The following is a 20556-nucleotide window of genomic DNA, read 5'->3' on the forward strand; positions in this document are numbered from 1 at the left end:
CTAAAAGGTGAATTTATGGCTTTGTTTCTGAGATTATTTTATAGGATGCCAGAGCACAAATCACATCACACCCAAAGGTCATGATATGAATCCTTAAGTGATATTATGTGGATTTTAAAAATCCAATCCCAGATCGATATAAGCCGCCTCTTTTGCTCCCCTGTGGGCGCATTATCACGGGTGTGTTTTGATACTATGAGGCTGTGGTGAATGATCAAGCCGGACCATGACAATGCGCGCCGTGCGAGGCTGACGTAGGCTGGCGGAGGAGAAAAACACAGACACCCTCCAACACCGTGAGATGGAGGGAGGAGGAGCAGGTAGAGGGTAGGAAATATATAAATATAACGTCAGAAATAGAGGATGGTTGTTTTCAGCGGTGCTTGTGACCGAGGCAGAGCAGAAATGGATGCGCAGCGAGAGGCGGCCTGAGGATGCACAATAGAGCATCTCACACACTGTGTTTAATTGCGGATTAGAGCGGAGGGGAAGAGGAGGGGGAGGGGGAGAGCACAACAAGGAAGGCAAGGAGACGCTCTTTATTATTAGGAGAAAGCGGAGAGGAGGAGGGGGAGACGGAGACAGCGTGAGCCCGGAGACGGCACAGACCGTGGCGGGGGGACGGGAGAGAGGACACCGACGCTGACAGTCGGCAGCGGCGCTCGGATGCTGTTGTTGTTGTTGCTGCGGACGCGGCGACGATGCGGCCACACTGCTGGGTGATGGTAGCGTTGGCGGGGATCATGTCGTACTTCAGCCCGGAGAGAGCCCTCGGAGCACCGCAGAGGGAAGGTGAGCGGAGTCGGAGAAGGAGGAGGTTTGAAAAGCTGTCAGGGATGCTGGAGAAAGGAGAAGAGGATTTTGGGGGGTGGGTGGGGGGGTGGTATAGTCATTTATGAAAAGGCCTCTGCACACTGAGGTGAATATTGCATTATCAGCCAGTTAGGCTGAGACATAATGCGAATTATTAGTGCTGGCTGACCTAATCACAACAGGAGCGAGGCCGACTGGGTGATGGGTTGGGTACCGTATTTGCATGCAATGATGAAAATATTTCGGGCCTCACATCGATGCCTTTTTAAAAACAACATGTACTGTATGCACAGCAGGGCTAAAATCGTCGATCAGTGCTGGATATTTAGTCTAAAAATAGCCTCCACTTGGCTCTTGAGACTATTTAGCCCAATAACCACTGCTGGTATCTTTACTTTTTGCCGTAAATTTGAATATGCCTTGTTCGCTGAGAGCTGGCAGACTGTTGTGTTTGTGTAATGTGTGCAGTCATTGTATTGTGGTGTATTGTTTTGATAGAAGCTGTTGGCACAGAGGCTGGTGGAAAAGGCCCTGTGCTGGGTTCCTATTTATATGCAGTGTCTGTCTGGACATCTGTCTAGGGAAAGATGAAAGAATAGCACTGCTCAGGAATTGTGCATCAGGATTTGTGCCACTACTTGTGCTGCTGGTGCATGTTTTTAGGAGGGGGGGGCGAGAGGGTCATTCAGACTTTACAATGCTCCACTGCTCTGCAGATGTGATTTGAGGTTTATATGACCAATAATTAGCTATCTTTCCCTTTTCTTGGATTATCAGTTTGGTGCAATCCAGAGTGACAGTTTTCTTTTATTAGCCACAGATTGGGCCACAGCAGCTTTCACTTCAGTACAGAGCTGGTTTTATATGCTGGGCACATCTTCACTTACCTTTTCTCTGGCTGCTTCTGCACTATGTTGCAACTTTATGTTGAGCACAAAAATAAAATAAAATAAAAGTTGATAAAAGTCTACATTAGGTGCTGTGCAGAAGTCACAGAAACAAAATATTATTTCATTTCCTAGATTAAAAAAAAGTTTTAGTTTTTTTGTCGAGTGTTGATCCTGTTCTTACAATATTTATCAAGCTGTTCAATTATTAAATATACTTTAACATTTATGCATGCAGTGTTTACAATATCATGACCATGTTGAGGAATGTACTTTGGGATTTTTATGAGGGACACAGACAATCACACTGTGATATCTTCAGACTGCACATATAAAAATAAACAGCAATTTATCTGCCAGTTATAGTTACAGTATCAAGGTTTATATGTGCCTCCTTTCCCCTATTATATTTTGTATTATATCTCTTAATTTTTTCTTATGATCATAGTTGTATATCTGCTTTTGACTGCCTTATTTACACAGAAAAGATGTAATTTAATTATTAATGGTTACATTTCATGTACAGTTTAAGCGTGAGTTTGACACCTCGTGACTGTTTCAAGGTGTCATTGTTCCTCTTTTTTGGTCATCTGTCAATGGTAATAAAATGTTTTGGCTGCAGAAGTGAAATGAAACCTATAAACAATACCTGAAGGGTATTTAACCACGCTGCCCTGCCCCTTTTCTTTTCTGCAGATGGTTCACTTCCCACACTCGACTACATTGAGGTACAAAAATCAAATGTCCCGACCCCTCCCTCTCTCACCTGAGTAGTAAACCTTCCTGATTTGAGTAATTCTTCTCCAATTTCTGATCCCTTCCCGAGTTAGCGCTCCTTTTTTTTACCTAAATGACAACTCCAGCCACCCACCTCCCCTGCTTCTTAACTGTGTTTCCTGAGTGGAATGCCATTTCTGATATTTCCCCCCTTCCCCCCAAGCTTTTCTCCTTACTGGAATGGTATACTCTCCCAAATTTTAATTCCAGTCTCTATTTTCTTTTTACTGACTCAGACAATGTGTTCTTTAATCTTCAACTTAGTTTGTTTTCCTGCTTATTTCTCCCCAACTCCCTGATGCAAACCGTCCATTGGGGTTCTCCACTGTGTCTCAGGCCTGCTTCTAAGAAAACGCTCCAATGGTTTTTCTGCTAAACACAACACCTATGTAACAAGATTTCACACCTTTCTGCTTCAGTGAAGTCTCTCTTTTTTTTTTTTTTTTTCACTGACTCAGACCTAGCATTGCTCCCCTTGTAGAAGCACAAATCCCCTGAATTTCTACATTAAACCTGTCCTCCGTTGTATTTTTCTTCCTGTCGTCCTCTCAGTTTCTCAGTCCAGGGCTGCATCCCTCTCTCCTCCACCCTACGTCGTCATCCTCATCTCTTGCTCGGGGCTTGTCTCTTTTGTTCTGCTGCTCCTCACCTGCCTGTGCTGTAAGAGGGGAGGAGTGGGGTTCAATGTAAGTCTTCAACATGTAAGAGATCTATTCACCTCTCTCTGCTTTCTTTTGCTTCTTTTCTTTGTTTTTTAATGCGTTTTGTGCTTGTCTACATGCTTTTATATGTGTCTGACTTGGTAAACTGCACAAGTATTTGATTTCGAAGTGTGAACAGTCAGTAACTCCAACTTAATGAAGCAGAAGGGGTCAATAATCATCTCTCGGTCTAATTTTAACTTAGTGTTTTTGTTCAGCTGGCAGACAGAGTACCATTTGTTCAGAATGAATGATTTTTCATTGTCTGTCCTTGGTGGTTACTGCTAAACTCAGCTTTATTATTAAGTGGAATAATACGTTTTATTTTATATTCATAGCTATTACAGCTTAGTGATTTTTTTATGTGCTGCTGTGGTTCAACCAGGAGTTCGATAACGCAGATGGGGAGGAGTGCTCTGGAGGCTCCAGTCCCATCCAGGAGGACAGCCTGTCATCATGTCCCTCCCTCCCTGAGGTCTACACCTTGCCAGTCAGAGACCGCCCCAGCTGCCCCTCCCTGCAGGATGGAGCAGGTAAAAACCTAAAGTGCCTCTCACTTTGCTCAAACTCTTATTGACCTTCCTACCGCTCAAAATAAAGATGAAATCCTGCACTAAACTCCCTCAGGATCTGTTGCCTGAATCACTGATGCGGATCCACTAAAGGTCTCAAACTGAGTGCACAACCAGAAGGATTGGACTCCCTACTGAACCTCAGTGAAGTGGAAACTATGATTTGTGACAATTTTGCATCAGGGCTGTAATCAGGACACAGGCAGGGATGTGTGGAGTTTATGTATTTGGTTCAATTCAGTTTTATTTATGTAGCACTGCAATATAACCTGCAAACGTATTCAAACTATACAGTAAAGTGTCATGAGTTTTGCTATTTAGTGGTCTCACTGACCGCTCACAGCACTTTACACTGCAGGCCACACTTATAGTGCACACAGTTCTATTCTATGCACATAAGAGCTTTATCTACCTTACACTCACACCTTTGGACTTTTAAAAAAATCATCAATTAACCTAACTGTAGACTGTGGAAGGATGCCAGAGTAGCTGGAGAAAACCCTCGCAGGCACAGGGAGACCATGCAAACTCAACATTATAATGAGAGACTCTGACTTCCTTTGAGCAAGCTTTCTTGAGTTGTATGTTTGAACTCTGATGGTACAGATTCTGATGATGAAAGTTTTCAAAAAGTAGAGAAATATTTCTCTCTGCTTAATTCAGGTTAAAAAGCTGAATGTATGAGCATGAACAATAATCAAGTTTATTGTGGAAACATTGAACTCTCTCTGCACGATGGCATGAGCTGATGATTGTTTTCATTATTGATTAAGTTTCTATAAAATCACAAGAAAAAAAAAGGAACAAAAATCTGTTAAAGTTTCTTAAAGTGATGTCGTGAAATTTGTGATTTTGCTTTATCAACACTCCAAAACATGAAATTATTCATTTTTGCTGTAAAATGAGAAGGAACAAATCCTTACATTTGAGAAGCTGGAATGAGAGATGTTTTGACCTGGAATAACAGCTTAAGCAGTCAACTGATTATCAAAGTGGCGGAAGATTATGTTCATTGATCATCGCAGTTCAGATTGCACATGCACAGCAGGAAAACACAACATGGAAAACCAGGGAAAAATACAGCGAGAGTAGATTTCTCAGTGAGTTAAAATTTTGTCCATGACTCTGAATTTTCCAGCTAGATACATTTTTATATGATTTCGTATATGTTTAAAACATGGTTGGGGTGGATATGTCATATTTATGTGTTGCTACAGGGCAGAATCTGAGTGTTTTTGTTCTGTTAATAAATTGTACATCTGAAAGAACATCAACTGCTGACGTCTGTGTGACCCTAATCTGTTTTTATTTCTGTTTTTTTTGTAGATCCCAAATCTCAGTGCTTCAAAAGGCACGCTTTAAACTATCTCCAGGAGATAGGAAATGGCTGGTTTGGAAAGGTAAGGAAATCTGAAATATAACCATCCCAAATCATTGGTTGTCTTTAAAACAGCATCCCCTGCTTTAATTCTGTCTAACAAACAGATTACAGATGCTAACTCAAAGTAGTTCTTTTAGTACCCGTCTCTTCCTGTGGGAATTTTCCATGTTATTGTCCATCGATCTCTTCTAGGTGATTCTGGCTGAAGTGCTGTGTGACTGCAGCTCCTCGCAGGCTGTGGTGAAGGAGCTGCGTGTCAGTGCCAGCCCTCTGGAGCAGAGGAAGTTCTTGGCTGAGTCTGAGCCATACAGGTGGGAGAAACTGCTTAAATTTTGGTAGCCATATTGCAGCCTTTGAGTGAGATTCTGTAAAATTTGCATAACAGTAACCACTGGAGCCACAAGAGGCAGGTATGGAGAAATAATAAATGTAGGATATTGAATCAGGTGTGACTCTCTTATACTTGCCAGGACTGCACAGACTCCTGTGAAAACTTAAGCGTAACACTACTGTTTCCATTCGACTTAAGAAGCAGCCAGGTACTGCTTGACTAACTGATCATCAGCAAGTGTGAGGAACTGTATAAAATCAAAGGTTTTGGTGGTTTACTGGTTTAGAGCATTCAGTTGTGTATTAACGCAATGCTACATTCTGAAAGGTCTGACCTTGGTTAGACCTTGGTCTGACAAGGTTACATCTCAGTCTCTATAAGCCTCAGTTAGCATTTTCATGCCAGTACAATTAGAAAAAGGCTTAAAAACTATGGCTTGTTTGGAAGGATTGCCAGAAGAAAGCATCTTCTCTCTAAAAAGTTGCAAATTGCATCTGAAAAACCACAAGATCTCTGGAAAGATGTCCATTGGGTAGTCAAGACCAAAGTAAAGATGCTTGGAATAATGTACAATACCACATTTCAAGAAAACTAAACGCAGCATATCAGCACAAACACTTCATACCAACTGTCAAACACGGTGGTGGATTGGTAATAATTTGGGCACCTTGCACACATTGAGTCAACTATGAACTCTGTATACTAAAGCACTGTAGAGTCAAATGTGAGGCCATCTGTCAGCTAAAACTTGGTCCAAATTGTGCATCGATGCCAAGCACAGGAGCAAATCTGAGAAAGAAAAGAGTCAGTGTTGCAATCAAAGTCAAATCTGAAATGCAACTCAGTGAGCTGAAGCAGTGTTGCAAAGAAGCGTGGGTCATAATTCCTCAACAACAATGTGAGAGCTGGATAAAGTCATACAGAAAGTTAAACTGCTTCAAGTCGATGCTCCTAAAGGTGGTTCTACAGCCTGCTGAATCATGTGGTGTGTTTAGGTGAAAGTCATGTCTTTTGTTACGTGACTTTATGTTCGGTTTCAGTGTGTTTGTGCAGTTTTGTGATATTTTGGCTTGAATGATTGAGGATTCATTGGTTTGTATGTGAGTGTCTGGTCCTGTGGATCGGTTTGTGCTGTGATTGGTGTGTTACTACTGAGTTTTTAAGGGTGCACTTACAGCTATAGCATATATACTCAGATTCACTAAGGCTTGTCTGCTAGCTCTGCATGGTTTGCATTTGTGATGTGAATCATTTATAATTCATGTGATGAAAAGAACAAAAGATTTATTTTACTAATAGAACTATTCGTATAATTAATGTGAAGATTTTTAGTCACTTAAAGAAATATAAGTAGATAATGGTGACAGCCCTGATTAGCCTGTGTGGTCTGAGATGGAACTGAATTCCAGTGTTCAGGATCATCTAGCTAAGTTTTGCTCACTTTAAGTCTCACTGTTAAGCATTTAAAGGCAGCGTATAAACATTTATCTATCTTCTGTCTGTTCCTGCGTCCCTCTTATGTTTCCATTCAGGAGCCTTAAACATCCCAACATCCTTCAGTGTTTGGGGCAGTGCAGTGAGAGCATCCCCTTCCTCCTGGTTATGGAGTTCTGTCAGCTGGTAAGTAACTGAACATAAAAGGAGGCGGATGAACTAATAATAGGAATCACACAAATGAAAGGTGCATATTTTTAGTTTAGTATAGCGTGCAATGTTTTTGTTGTGCTATGCTTGGGGTTTTTTAGATAATTTGTGCACAAATTGGTTATGGTATATCGGTGATGTCAGTGAGAAACACATGAGAAATCACAGTCGAGCTGCATCGATAAGATCTTTACATCTTATTTTAATTTCATATAATTTGAGGCAAAATTGTTTTTTATAGTTATCGATGCTCCGCTGTCACTAAAATCTGTTTTGCGTCGATACAATCAATTTGTTTTCCTTCTCTCGGGCGGTTTAATCACCAGCTGATTAAGAAAACCATATGAGCAGACTTCCAGGCCAAACAAAGATACAAGCAGATCAATTACAGCAACACAGTGAGAGGAGCCACACAGCACTGGAGTCCTCACTGACTGCAGTTACCCTCTTTGATAAAGTCTCCTATTGTCCTTTCCTTGCAGATATTTTTCATCCCTTTATGTTGTCCCCATTTTATTTCCTTGCTCTTCCAGGAGCACAAATGACTAACACAAAGGCTGCCAGCTCATTACTAATTCCCCTGCTGCTTTTGAGGCGCTGTGATGTAAAACACCTAAAAAAAAAAGGGGGGGGTATTTGCTGCAGAAGTAAAATATATCTTCTTTGCCTACATGATGGTCCTGCAGGTTTTATCTCTGTTTCAGGAGAAGGAAGAACACTCTGTATGCACTTCACTCAGCCATATTTTTCAATCCACTGTTTATATTTTGTTGTGATGTACAACGTAGGGTGACTTGAAGCGGTATCTGCGAGCCCAGCGTAAGTCAGATGGGATGACTCCAGACCTGCTGACCCGGGACCTCTTAACCCTTCAGAGAATGGCTTTTGAGATCACCTCGGGTCTGCTCCATCTTCACGAAAACAACTACATCCACAGGTCAGTTGTCGCTTTCACTTCCACTGTTGCCACGCCTCCAAACGTGAGGATCTCTGCTGAGGGTAGCTGCTTGTTTTCTCCCTGCAGTGATCTGGCTTTAAGAAACTGTCTTCTGACCTCAGACCTCACTGTCAGGATAGGGGACTATGGCCTCTCGCATAACCATTATAAGGTCAGGATTTTTTTTTCCTCTGAAAAATGAAATCCAAAGTCAATTCAGTCAAATCCATAATAATTTTTGTGGCGTGTCTTTATGAAGGAGGACTATTACCTAACTCCAGACAAACTATGGATCCCTTTGCGCTGGATTGCTCCTGAGCTGCTGGAGGAGTACAGAGGATCTCTCATTGTTACGGACCAAACCAAGACCAGCAATGTGTGGTATGTTTTAAAGCTGCTCTGTGTTAACACCACTGGGAACAGATCTGAATTAACGAGTTAAGCCGATAAGGCTGGTGATAAAATATTGATGAAAACACAAAGGTTTTTTTAATCTGGGGTCCAATTTGAAGCTACTCTTAAATCTTTTCCTACCACCATTCATTCCTTTAATCAGCGTGGCTCAGGTTAAATCAGATTAAAAGCAACTTAAATGATGCTCTCTGGATGGACAACAAAGAAAATCTAATTTCTCCTAACAGCTGTGCAGAGATTAAATGAGGATTGAGTGCGTGGACAGTCGGCTATGTGAACATAATCTGAAATGCTCTTTCTACAGTCTCAGTTATATTACAATATGATACAAATGCAGCTTGTTGTGGATCCATAAAAGAAAATAGTTCCTACATAAAACTGCTGTTTGTGTTATGATTTGTGGGAACACCAAACTAAAGAGCAGTATGATCTCACATTTGCTGGAGTAGAGTCCAGCTCAGTTTGTCAGCAGTCTTAAAGCTGTAGCCAAGCCCGGTGATGCCAGAAGGAGTGCTGAAGAAATGAGAGCAAATCCTTTAAGCTCTAATATTACAACCTTCCCTTTCATGTGCTTTTTTAAACGAACCAACAAGAAAACAACCTCCTAACAAAACACACGAGTGGAGCAAAAATACCTAGGAGTATTTATTCTTTTTTATTCTTTCTGAAAAAACATAGTTTTTCTTAAAAAATGGAACAAAACAATTCACATAACAGTTTTTATTCTCCTCGGTTAGAAAATCAAACCTCTGTGGGTGTTGGAGTAAAAGTGTTATATAACAACAAACCTCAGAGATTTCTTTTGAAGATTCACCCCTTTTCACTTCTCCAACTCATTTTTTCCTCTCAGGTCTTTGGGGGTGGTGATATGGGAGCTGTTTGAGTTTGGCTCTCAGCCCCACAGACACCTGAGTGATGAAGAGGTGCTGACCTTTGTCATTAGGGAGCGACAGATCACGCTTGCCCAGCCTAGACTGAAGCTCTCCCATGCAGACTACTGGTCAGTACTTATCCACTAATTAGACTGCATCGATCCGAGCACAAACTGTGTCTCTCCAAACTTAGATCCTCTTGTTTTTCTCCCTTGTCTGCAGGTATGAGATCATGCAGTCCTGCTGGCTACCTCCGTCGCAGCGCCCTTCAGTAGCTGAGATATTCCTCCTTCTCTCCTCCCTCTTGGCTGCTGAGCGAGGAATAGCGAGGGGGAGTGTTGGGGAAGAGGATGAAGAGGACGAGGAGTATGAGGAGGGAAGAAGAAGGAGAGGGGAGAGCGAGGAGTCATTTGAAAGACGCTGGGACTTACTCCGTCCACCTGCCTTTCAGACTGCAGCAAACGAGCGCCAAAGGGAGAGGGATTACGCCAGGGAAGACAGAGACAACTCCTACCCTCTACTGGACCCTGTGGGGAACTGTATCACCCCATCCACCTCTGAACTGGATGACATCCTGACAGTCACCGAAACTAGCAAAGGCTTGAACTTTGAGTATTTCTGGGAGAAGGCTCATGCCAGACGAGGCTACAAACCTCTTCCTCCTCCTCAGCCAATCCCTACTGTGAACAATAACCATAGACAGTCTTTGGACACTCCTACTGTCGTCCCAGTGATAAGCGCCCGTAGCCCATCCCTCGCCAGCGAGTACTATATCAGACTAGAGGAGCACACTCCCCAAGACAAGTCGCCGTCTCTCAAAGGGAAGGTACATTCCTCTTTCCGCTCAGATTGCCCTGGAGACATGGAGCTCATGGAGATCCGCAGCGGGATGCTGGGCAAAGAGCGAGTCCCTTATTGTTCATCTGACAAGTGCGGAAAGGGCCTCCAGACCGTCCGATCGAGCGAGGTTCAAGTCCAGTTGCCCAACACAGGCGTGGCTGAATTCAGAGACACTTCGAGCAGAGTGACTGACTTTTCCATAGTTGATTTAGGCGATGACGATGAAGTGGAGAAGAAAAAGAGCAGTAAGGCGGATAAAAAATCCACAAGCTCTCAAGCTCCCATCCTCCCTCCCAAGCCTCGTTCTATGTCCATGTCATCAGTCAATCCTCTTCACTCGCGCCCTCTTCCCGCCCCTCCACTCAGATATAGAGGACTGCCCCACTACACTATCAGCGGAAAAATTGAGACAGACCCCCATCACATAAGCACCTGCCCACCATCTACCTTTGATCACCTCGGGCTTCACCGAGCCCGACAGACTCTTCCCCCCTCCCCGTCCCTATCGCCCTCGCTTCCCCCATCGAGCCATCCAATTTACCCTCAACCTCCTCAAATGTGTCCTCCTCCTCTTCCTCCCCACTCCAAACCACAAAGGAATTGCCCCCTCTACAACACAGGGGACATTCACTTGAGATATAATAAGCCCCAGATGCAGAGATCCAACAGAGACCCGCTAACCTGTGATTTGTCCGATAGAGAGAGCATGCTGCACACTTATAAGGAGACTTCTCACTTGCGTGCAAAAGACTTTGACTCTCCCGTACGTCGAGAAAACCCTTTGCGCCCTATTTATCGAAATTTACCCCGCCCTGAGCTCACAAAACCCCAAATTGACAGACAGTCTTCATCGAGTCCGACTTACTCAGATGAGGATGACTCTCCTTTCATGTCTCCCGAGAGACCTGGCTGTGGGACGACTGTCACTCATTCCAGTCTATCTGAAGATGCAGACCCCGCCACTACAGAGCTCTTCTCCAGGGGAATGAAGAGGACTCAGTCACGCCTTGACACCATCCTGCCTGCAATTTGGAAGGAAGATGCTGAGCAGCAGGCAGAACGTGTCGCTGCAGCCAAGAAATCCCCCATGCATCTGTTTCTGACGGAGATATCTAGTGTGACAGAGTTGAGTGAGTCCAGGTCGGAGGGCTCATATGCAGCGGAGAAGGAGGAGAAAAGAGAAGGAGAGAGATGGGGGAACTTTCTGCTGCCCAACAGAGGCATGCGCCGCTCCCAGTCGCTGATCACAGAGCTGGGATCAGCAGGACAGTCATGGGGACCAGAGAAACATGTCAGCAGTGCAGAAGCTGAGGAGGAGGATGCTGTCACTAAAGAGTCATTCCAGAGGGATCTTTTTCTCACAGAGATTGACACAGGAAATATGGAGGCGGACATAGAAGGCCTACCAGGAATCGATCCAGTAAAATACCTCTATCCTGCAGGATCCAGACTGAGGCCCTATGTCTGCGCCCCAGGCCTCCCCTCATACACTGAGGCAGAGGAAGCCTACTCCAAAGGCATACGGAGATCCCGCTCTCTCCTGTCTGAGATCACAACGGAAAAGCACGATTCTGAAATACATTTTACCGAGAAGGAGCCGCGGAGAACTGAAATCACCAGAGAGGAGTTCCTGAAAGAGATCCAATCAGCAGAAACCTTTCTGACCGAAATCATATCGAGACAAAATGCAGCCGCACATAGGAAGGAAGCAGATTCATCTTACTCCCCTACTCCAGTGTCCCCTGAATATGAGTCCATCTGCATTGACCCAAACTCAGCTCAGACCATCAGATTCCAGTCAGAAAGCTCCATACGAGCAGCCAACAAGGGCAAAGATGATACACAGACTGAAGCCATCTATGCCCAAGTGACCAAGCGTGCTAAGAAGAGTGAGATCAAAGTTTCCTTGAAACCTGACATCCCTATTCTTCACATTGGTTCAAACAAACCGGACAGCCAAGTAAATAATGCTGACCACTGCCAGTCCGGTGAGTTTGTGTTTTCTGAAATCATGCCTAAAAATGGTTTACTACATAACCAAACACCCGCGTCTCAGAGAGAAGAGGAGGAGTGTTCGGACGGCCCTGCCTTACCTGCCAGAGGAGAGCAAACAGATCTGCCAGAGCACTTTCCCCCTGGATCCACAGAGAACGTTCAGGAAGTCAACACTGTGAACCTGCGTGAGAGCCAATCACTCACTACAAAGGAAGCTGTTATAAGCAATGGCGAGATAACAGAAGATGACCTACAGACGCACAGTCCTTTGAGGGGGGATCAAACAGACGTGATTTCTCATGATCCTGAGAAAACAGCTGATTTGGAGAACTCTAAAAACTTAGATTCTCTCGTTAATGAAAGTTTTGCAGAAGCGGAAATGGAAAATTCACTTCAGCACAAAGACGAGCGTCACACTGCCCAGAAGGTGCCCACTCCCGCAGCCACTCCTACCACGCCAGACTGGGACCCTTCCTCCGATTTTTCACTCGTCACCCCCACCGACTCAGTCCTATCACCTTTGACTTCCAGCTCGGCCGACTGCCTCACGCCTAGTGACTCATGGACGGGAGGTGGCGGAGGAGGTGGAGGAGGAGTGGGAAGCGGCGGATGGCGGGCTCTGGGAAATGAAACACCACATCGAGACTCTGCATATTTCTCAGACAGCGACTGGGAGGGTGACGGGATGAACAGGAGGAGCAGCAGCGATGGACTTGTTGCCTCCAGGCCTGGCAGCGGGAGAGGAGGTGATCGGGGAATACTGACAGGGATAGAGGAGAAAACCGAAGAGGAGGGTGAGACTGGAGAAAAGAGTCCATTAAGAAATAGTACCCACATGTCAGATAGGACAACGGAAACTGGAGAAGGGAGGACTATTGAGAGTTGTGAAGAGAAGGGTGTACTGTATCCTGAAAATTACCCGATCCCTAATTTAGGAAATGACAAAGATATTCTAAACAAAGCGCTGGGATCTGCTCAGAGAGACGATTCTGGCATTTTCCATAACGAGAGCAAAAAGTCAGCCCTGCTGTGCGATGATCCACAGAACAAGGACTGTGTGGACTTAATTGATAAGTTGTTTTCAAAATTAGATGATGAGCCACTTAAAGGGCTTTCACACAGCAGTGGGTACATGATAGACAGCCATTACACAGATGGCATAATTTCTCAGATAGCAGACTGCAAATACCAGGACTTTGAAGAGAGTGACTTAAATCTATATTCCAAGAGTCCCACTGAGACAAATAGCTTGATCGAGTATAAATCTGGCAGCAACTCAAAGAGTTGCATGTTTGGACCAAACAACAAAGATTATAAAAATGTTACAGAGACAGATAACGATCTCAGTCAGCTCAGTTCTCCCACGTCTGGGAATGAAGCTGTGGACTCTGCAGCACCATCCCAAGTTGACAGCACCATCGAGTCCAGATTACCTAAACTTTGTGATATTCAAACGAACAGCGTTATACTTGGAGATGAAAACCTGCCAAATGACGATGGGAAGGCTGCTGATGCAAAAGCGAGCGGTCCGACGTGTCTTTGGGCTGAAGAGCCTGAGAAATGTGGAGAGAGGCCCTGTGTGGACCACAATGAGCTGGGCTTGAGAAACCTTCGCTACTCAGATGGCGAGGAGGAGAGCGGGATCACAGCAGAGACAGAGGAACAGAAGGCTGCTGCAGAGCTGAGTATCGCTGTGAAGGAGAGGCCACCCCTCAGGGGAGCAGCAAGTGGCATGAACTCTGCTAACGATGTGGATAACAACTCCTGCGAGGGTCTAAATGCGACAGCTAAAGAGTTATGGAGTGCTCTGGAGGAGGATGAAGACAGACCAGGATCTGGGGCGCTTAGGGGCGAGTTTGACTGCTACCGCTTTTCACAACTAAGGGACTTGCGCTTGTGGCCAGATGAGAATGACCAGTGGGCCTCCCCAGAGAAGAGGTGTCAGGGAGTCGACTTGAGATCTGAATTTTTCTCCGGGTTCGGGAATAAGGCGTGGGAGGTGGGTGAGAGGCTTGTTGTAGGTCAGGAATATTGGGAGACCGAAGAAAATGATGAACTGGCAGGAAGTGAACCTCACCCTGCTGTCTTGGAGGGCTGTGAGGAAACTTGGAACAATGAAACCCAAGGGCTAAGCGGCAATCTTTGCATTAAGGAAATGTGGGACACAAAAGACAGAGAAAGCCAACAGACGATAGCAGACATACAGCAAGAGGAAAACATTGAGAACCTGGGGGAAATTGACAGCATTAAGAAAGACATAAAAAGTGACATTTTGCATGTGGAAGTAGAGAATATAGAAATACCAGAGGAAGAGACCTTGGAGGAAGGACAGAGGCAGAATGCATCATGCACAGAGGCAGCCAGGGACAGGGAGGGTCGGCTAGACTCCACAGAGACGGCACAAAATCAAGATTTTAACACATGGCCCCAGAATCAACTCTGTAACAGAGTGGAGGAGGCGATGTCGGCTGTGCACGCTGACAGAGAGGCAGGCTCCAATTTAGAAAACTGTTTCAGCCACACTTTGGAAACCAAAAGCTCAGATATAACCATCTGCATCGCCGAAGCTCCTCATGTGACGTTTTCAGAACTGGAAAATTTTAAATTGGGCTTCAATTCGGAAGCAGAAACGAGACCGTGTTTTGCCAGGCAATACATAGAAGAAGGAATAAACCCTATAAAAGTGGAAGAGGATTACAGAGATGTGCCCCTGCCAGCTAATACCAGTGATCTTGATGCAAAGGAGGAGATAGATCAGTCATATCCACAAGAGATTGACAATTTCAGCTCAGTAGATTTTCCGAGTCCTCCACCGAGCATAGACCTTGATATGCAAGATGATAAACTGGAGAGTTTAGACGACTCTTTTCCTAGTCCACCGCCATCCGTCATAGAGGGAGAGGACTTTATTAGTCACATTAATCTAGAAGACTTTATTACCAGTACTGAGACAGAGCAGCTTATTTCCGCAGCATACAACACAGATGTTCCAGAGACACCTCTGCAAGAATTGCCACCTGCTACAACTCAAAGTAAAGGGATCTCTGCCAATCTCACCCTCCCCTCTGTGCATATAACACTGAGCGATGAGAGCAACCTGACATCCAGCATAGAAAGCAAGGATGGTCATAATAACCTGCCCCAGAAATCATCCCCCATAATGCCTTCTGCACCTCATGGTCCCCTGAACAACCTCCCACAGCTGTTGATTTCTGAGTGGAAGGACTTGGATGAGGAGCCTCTGGAGGACTTTGAAAAACTGGAACAACTGTGCTACATATCTGGCGATGAAGAGGAAACTCTGGGGGACCTTTTCTTGGGCAACCTGGAGCTTCTGGAGTCTTTAAAGAAAGCACCTGATCACAAAGTTAGCAGTGGTGACGGTCATACAGTCAGCAAGACATGCGACTCCTCCGAGGGTAGCAGGGTGGATTTAAAGGAGGACGAGATGTCTGATGACTCTGACAAACTGGAATCTGTACAACCGACGATCCTGGATTCCCAGAACAGTCTGCCGCCTCAGGACGAGAGGAGCGACGGACAGAGATCACCGGGTCAAATTTCTGATGTCAAGGACCAGCGGTCTCTAAACAAGATGACAACCAAGAACGGCCTCATGATGCAGGTCAGCATGATTTCTTGTGGTTTGCTGTGCGTGTGAGCGGTGCTCCTTGAGTTTGCTCGTGCTCTTTACTGCTTTGCTTTGTTGCTCCAGGTGTGTGAGGAGAGGCTGCAGTTCTCACTCAGTGAAAATGTGAAGACAAATGTGCTTTGGGGGACGACTGTTAAAGACACCGCCATGCTCCGGACATGGGGGGAGGAAGTCACAGGGAGCAGCGGTGATCTAGTCACTGTGAAAGAACAAAGAGAGGATGAGAGGTATGGATGCTGCAGAATTAAAACACTGGCTTCAGATTATTCTGTTTGATGCATCCTGTATTTCTGGAGGAAATAGATCCAATAAAATATATTCACACAGAGTTCAAATTACTTGTTTTGTATTTTTACTGTTTTCAGTTCAAGTAAACTCAAAGACAAGATTTAATTCAACTAGATGGACGTGACAAGATGAACTGTTGTTTTATTATTAATATTCTGGTGAAATATTCCTCTTTCTTTCGTTCTTCCTTCCTTCCTTCAGTCAAGAGGAGCAGGAAGCTGTCCCTGCCATTGAGCCCCCCATCGAGTCTGATGAACCTAAAGCTGAGCCGCTCACTGTGATCGAACAACCTGAGGTCCCATTACCTCAGCTTACTGCAAACCAAGCGATGAAAGGTATCAGCGTCTTCCACGTTTTACAAGTACTTATCAATTATCCCTGATTATACTGGGATATCGCTGAAAAACATTTAGCATACAAGTAATTTTTGACTGTCTAAGCTAAGTACACCTCTCTAAGCCTTTTTATTTGTTTTCTTCTCCTTTGATTTGGGCTTCCACTTCTTTTAACCCCACAGATCCAAACCTTCTCCCAGATAAAAAATTGTGGGCATTTTCAGACTAATAGGTTAACAGATTAAATAAATCTAGATGTGATACGTCAGTCTTATTTTACAGAATTTAATTTTCTCTACTTCAAATAGAATATTTGTGCTAACTTTGGCAGATATTTACTTCATTGCTTTTGTAATCAAATTTGTGAGTAGGTTTGCTTCTAACATTTCTTTTCTGCTCTCGCTTTGATAGCAAAGCTAGCTCGCCTCTCGCTCACCCTCCCACCTCTTGCTCTGAGTCTTCCCCTCACCACTACTGGAAAAGGAGGATTTGGAGACGGGGCCATCGGAAACCGGATTGGAAGACGAAGAGGTCTTTCGTCTGGGAGCGACCCCGATGAGGAGGAGGAGGATGAGCAGGAGGACGAAAGCTCCCGGAGGGTGATTGTAGTCACAGAAACGGACGTGGACAAACGTGTTGGGCTCCGCAGTCTGCTGAAATCACCCAAGGAGCCAATGGACAGAGAGAAGGACAGAGGAAGAAATGTGTCCTTTTTTGATGATGTCACAATCTATCTTTTTGATCAGGTACGTCTCCTTTATTCGTTCACTTTTTTATGACGGGTTCTTTTGGAATAAACCTGACTATTTCTTTCATCCCAACAGGAAACTCCAACTAATGAGTTGAGCAATTCAACTCCCACAACTCCAACTGCGGTGTCTATCAAAAGCACCAAGTTGGATTTGCATGGTAAGTTAATCATTTTCTTTCAGTCATGACGAGATGCAGAATAAAGAAGGTCAATTTTAAGTTGCAGTAGCAGTGTTGTCCTGTAGGTCAACATGTCTCAGGTCTAATTGTGAGAAGACGATTAGAGCAGAGGAGCAACACTTGAAGCCTAATCGGAGCTCATGTGTACATCCAGAGATATTATTCAGAGCAAATGGTACTTAAATAAATCTGAAGTTTATTGGGGATTTACATGACAGTAAAAGGGGTTATAGGACATTCATGGCTAAAAGATGATCCTAGTATTAAAATGAAGTATCAAAAAATAAGTCATTTTTTATGCTATAGCTTGTTTTGACCAGCCACTGATCCCAAATGCTAAAATGACAAAGTTTTCCTTACATTAAGTTTTCCCACATAATTTAACAAAACGTGTATGCTATTGTTGCTCAAAGATATAAAAGCAGATTTTGAATGGACTGCACATACTGACAATAATTTTGGTTGCACTGCAGTTTGCAACTGCTGTTGTCCTTAGTGTCAGCAGTGCTTTCTGATCTAGCTGGCTGGCAGCATCTAACCAATCAGTAAAAAACATCAAATGTGTTCAACACAGAGCCAACTTATAATATGAGCTTGTCAGTTTCTTCAGAGGTGAATCAGTCACCTCCCAAACACACCCAGGTCTATTATGACCACTTATCCTAGGAAAGTGTACTGGAACACTGGAAGAAGTAATACTATGTTAGTTTAAATGTGAGCCTCTGTTCATACTCACATTTGTGTTCCCAGAAAATGTTTATTTCTTTAAATTAATTAATTAATTAATTCGATGACTGAATATTTATAAAAAGCCTCAGCTGTTCTGTAGGGTGTTTGTTGCTTATGCTGGTCAAGTTTATTATAGCTAACTAAACCTAAAGATAAAAACTGGAACTAGATATGAAAAAAAAAACAATTAAGTCAAACAATTTTGTGAACTTGGAAAACTAACTAAATTTAAAAAAATTATAGAGGAAATTGTCTTAATTTTGCCATTTGTCATTTTGGCAAAGTTTGTTATTACACACTGCCTGGTGAGGCTTTTTTGTAAGCTGCTTTCAAAAAATATTTATATTGTATTATCTGTACTGACTTTCCTAAATCTTGCCTCTGGAACTTGGTATAAATACAATAATAATAATAATAATAATAATAAGAAAGACTAAAACTAATGCTGGAACTAATAAAAACTAAACTTAAACAAGCAAGCTCACTCTGGCAAAAAAACAACAACCTCTAAACGACATAAAATGAAAGCTAAAGAGAAAATACAAAACTAATAATTACCGATGCTGATGTTAGCTGTCAGTGCAGCGCACCACACAGCTGTTACCATAACTGCTGGCTTGTTGGACTCTACGTGCATCAATGTCTGCTGCTTCTTACACAGGGATTCAGTCTCCTCCTTGAGCTGCCTAATGATGTAACAAAATGTGACAGCCACTAGCACATTCCCAGCTAAAATGGAAAACCTCAGTTCAGCCCTCTCCTCTGCAAATATGGAGCCAGAGTTAATCTTCTATAATTATGTCCCAGGATGCTGTGACATGTTGAACTGAGCAGGGATGTTAATCCCGCGCTCAACAATGCAAGCCCGAGTCATGTTTCTCTGCACATTTTCAGCTGCTCTCGCTACTTTCCACTCTCCATCTCATGCACTCAACGCCCTTTTTCACAGACTAATGAAAGTTGGGGCTCAGAGTTTCCTTTCGAGTTGTGTCACATACAGAAAAGGCAAAATTAGATTCCTTAATGATCTTTCAGGCCTTTCAAGACTTCAAAGTTTTGAAAGAGGTCCGTGTTACTTTTGAGTTATTTTAAGCTAAGACTGTCGCCTCAGTGTGGTTGTTGACTGATAATCTATATCTATTAAGATATAGATTATCAGCTGATTTTCTCCCCTGTGCTTGGTACTGTTTTTTTCTTGTGCATCTTATAAGTGAGTAAACATGTGTCCCAGTCACAGATGGATCATCATTCTTCTCCTCAAGGTCACACTGGTAATTTTACAGGTACTTTTTCTCAGCATAACCTTCAAGCAGGTAAAGCTCGCCCTGATGTACTGAATGATATTGATAATATCAGATTCTCAAAGTTGATGCACAAAACGACAAAGACAGAACTTGGTGGTAAATGGATTGGTACTTCGAGCACCTTCTACTCACGTTTGAGCACTCAAAGCAAGTCTCATTCAAACAGCCTGTTTATACCTTATACATTCACACACTCACATCAATGCACTGGGGGCAACTCAGGGTTCAGTGTCTTGTCCAAGGATGCTTTGACACATGGCACAAGAGGAGCCAGGGATTGATCCTTGATTGGTAGACGACCAGCACCACCTCTTGAGAATAAACGAAGTGGTAGCTTGAAACATCGCTTTGTCAGACATGCTTCATATCGCTTGTATCCTGTTAGATGATGATGATAATGAGGATCTTATTAGTTGTGATGATGGAGGGAGTGGTCCTGTGGTCCTTCCGAATCTGCCATAAAAAGCAATATTTTCATTGCTTTTTATGGCAGAATTAGGTAGTTCTAGTCCTCCAAGTTTGACAGTTTGCAAACTTCTTTGACTTCTTAGTGGATTCTGATTTGTTGTGCAATGGAGCTAACAAACGATCAGTAATTGTTTCAGTTGTGATTGTGAACCGGGTTAATGTTTTGGTTTAATTCCAATAAAAAGACTTTCCTTTAACTTTCCCTTACAGTCAAACACATGCTTATTGTCTGGGAACATCCTGTCCCTTTTGGGCTTCCATACATATGCCTGGTGCACTTGTTCTGGTTTTAATACCAGCACAGTCGTGATGCTAATGTTGTTTTTTGTCTCTTTTAGGGCCAAAAAGCAAAGAATCGAAAAGGAAAGAGGATTTATCAGTCAAACCAAGGTCGCCTGTCGGGGTAAATTCAGTGACTTCATCGCGCTTCACTGTCAGCCCGGCTGACGACCCACACCTGGTGTGATGTTGCACATCATCCTGGAAACACTTTAGAGCTCAACCCTCTCGGACTGGCCCGTGAATTAACCCAACAACCAGCCATTCGCCCAGAGGATATTTTTTTATTGAAGAGGCAACTGAAAGAAGAGACTTCGATTCTAAAAGCTGGAAACATTCCAGGTTTTACTAGTGACGGGATTTTGTACGACTGGGGGTTGCTGAGCTCCGGCCTGCCACTGTTTACA

The 20556-nt window shown here is 43.7% G+C and overlaps 1 protein-coding gene across 3 annotated transcripts; it reads left to right on the forward strand.

The window, feature by feature from the left end:
• Nucleotides 1-701: 701 nt before the first annotated feature.
• Nucleotides 702-20336, forward strand: lmtk3 (lemur tyrosine kinase 3). Of its 3 annotated transcripts, none has more exons than XM_085365569.1 (18): nucleotides 702-792; nucleotides 3030-3178; nucleotides 3564-3711; nucleotides 5077-5150; nucleotides 5324-5442; nucleotides 6995-7082; nucleotides 7895-8043; nucleotides 8131-8215; nucleotides 8303-8424; nucleotides 9308-9457; nucleotides 9552-12453; nucleotides 12493-13845; nucleotides 13927-15789; nucleotides 15880-16043; nucleotides 16306-16439; nucleotides 16851-17185; nucleotides 17264-17348; nucleotides 20209-20336. In XM_085365569.1, the coding sequence occupies exons 1-18, from the start codon at nucleotides 702-704 to the stop codon at nucleotides 20334-20336; spliced, it is 8139 nt and encodes a 2712-aa protein (XP_085221695.1). The 3 variants fall into 3 exon arrangements, with proteins under 3 accessions (XP_085221695.1, XP_085221696.1, XP_085221694.1); XM_085365570.1 differs by having other exon boundaries at nucleotides 3030-3163; nucleotides 9552-12293; nucleotides 12429-13626; nucleotides 13723-15789; XM_085365568.1 differs by having other exon boundaries at nucleotides 9552-15789.
• The last annotated feature ends 220 nt before the right edge of the window (nucleotides 20337-20556 follow it).

Source organism: Diplotaxodon limnothrissa, linkage group LG11, assembly GCF_057381915.1.
Source record: "Diplotaxodon limnothrissa isolate DT_005_m linkage group LG11, D_limnothrissa_male_GT1.1, whole genome shotgun sequence".
Taxonomy (NCBI): Eukaryota; Metazoa; Chordata; class Actinopteri; order Cichliformes; family Cichlidae; genus Diplotaxodon; species Diplotaxodon limnothrissa.

Bases quoted from the DNA above. Each gene is read 5' to 3' on its own strand.
- lmtk3 (XM_085365568.1), top strand. From the start codon at position 702: ATGCGGCCACACTGCTGGGTGATGGTAGCGTTGGCGGGGATCATGTCG. The intron at 3,179-3,563 runs GTAAGAGATCTA...TGGTTCAACCAG, and splicing joins TCAATGTAAGTCTTCAACAT to GAGTTCGATAACGCAGATGG. The intron at 7,083-7,894 runs GTAAGTAACTGA...TGTACAACGTAG, and splicing joins TTATGGAGTTCTGTCAGCTG to GGTGACTTGAAGCGGTATCT.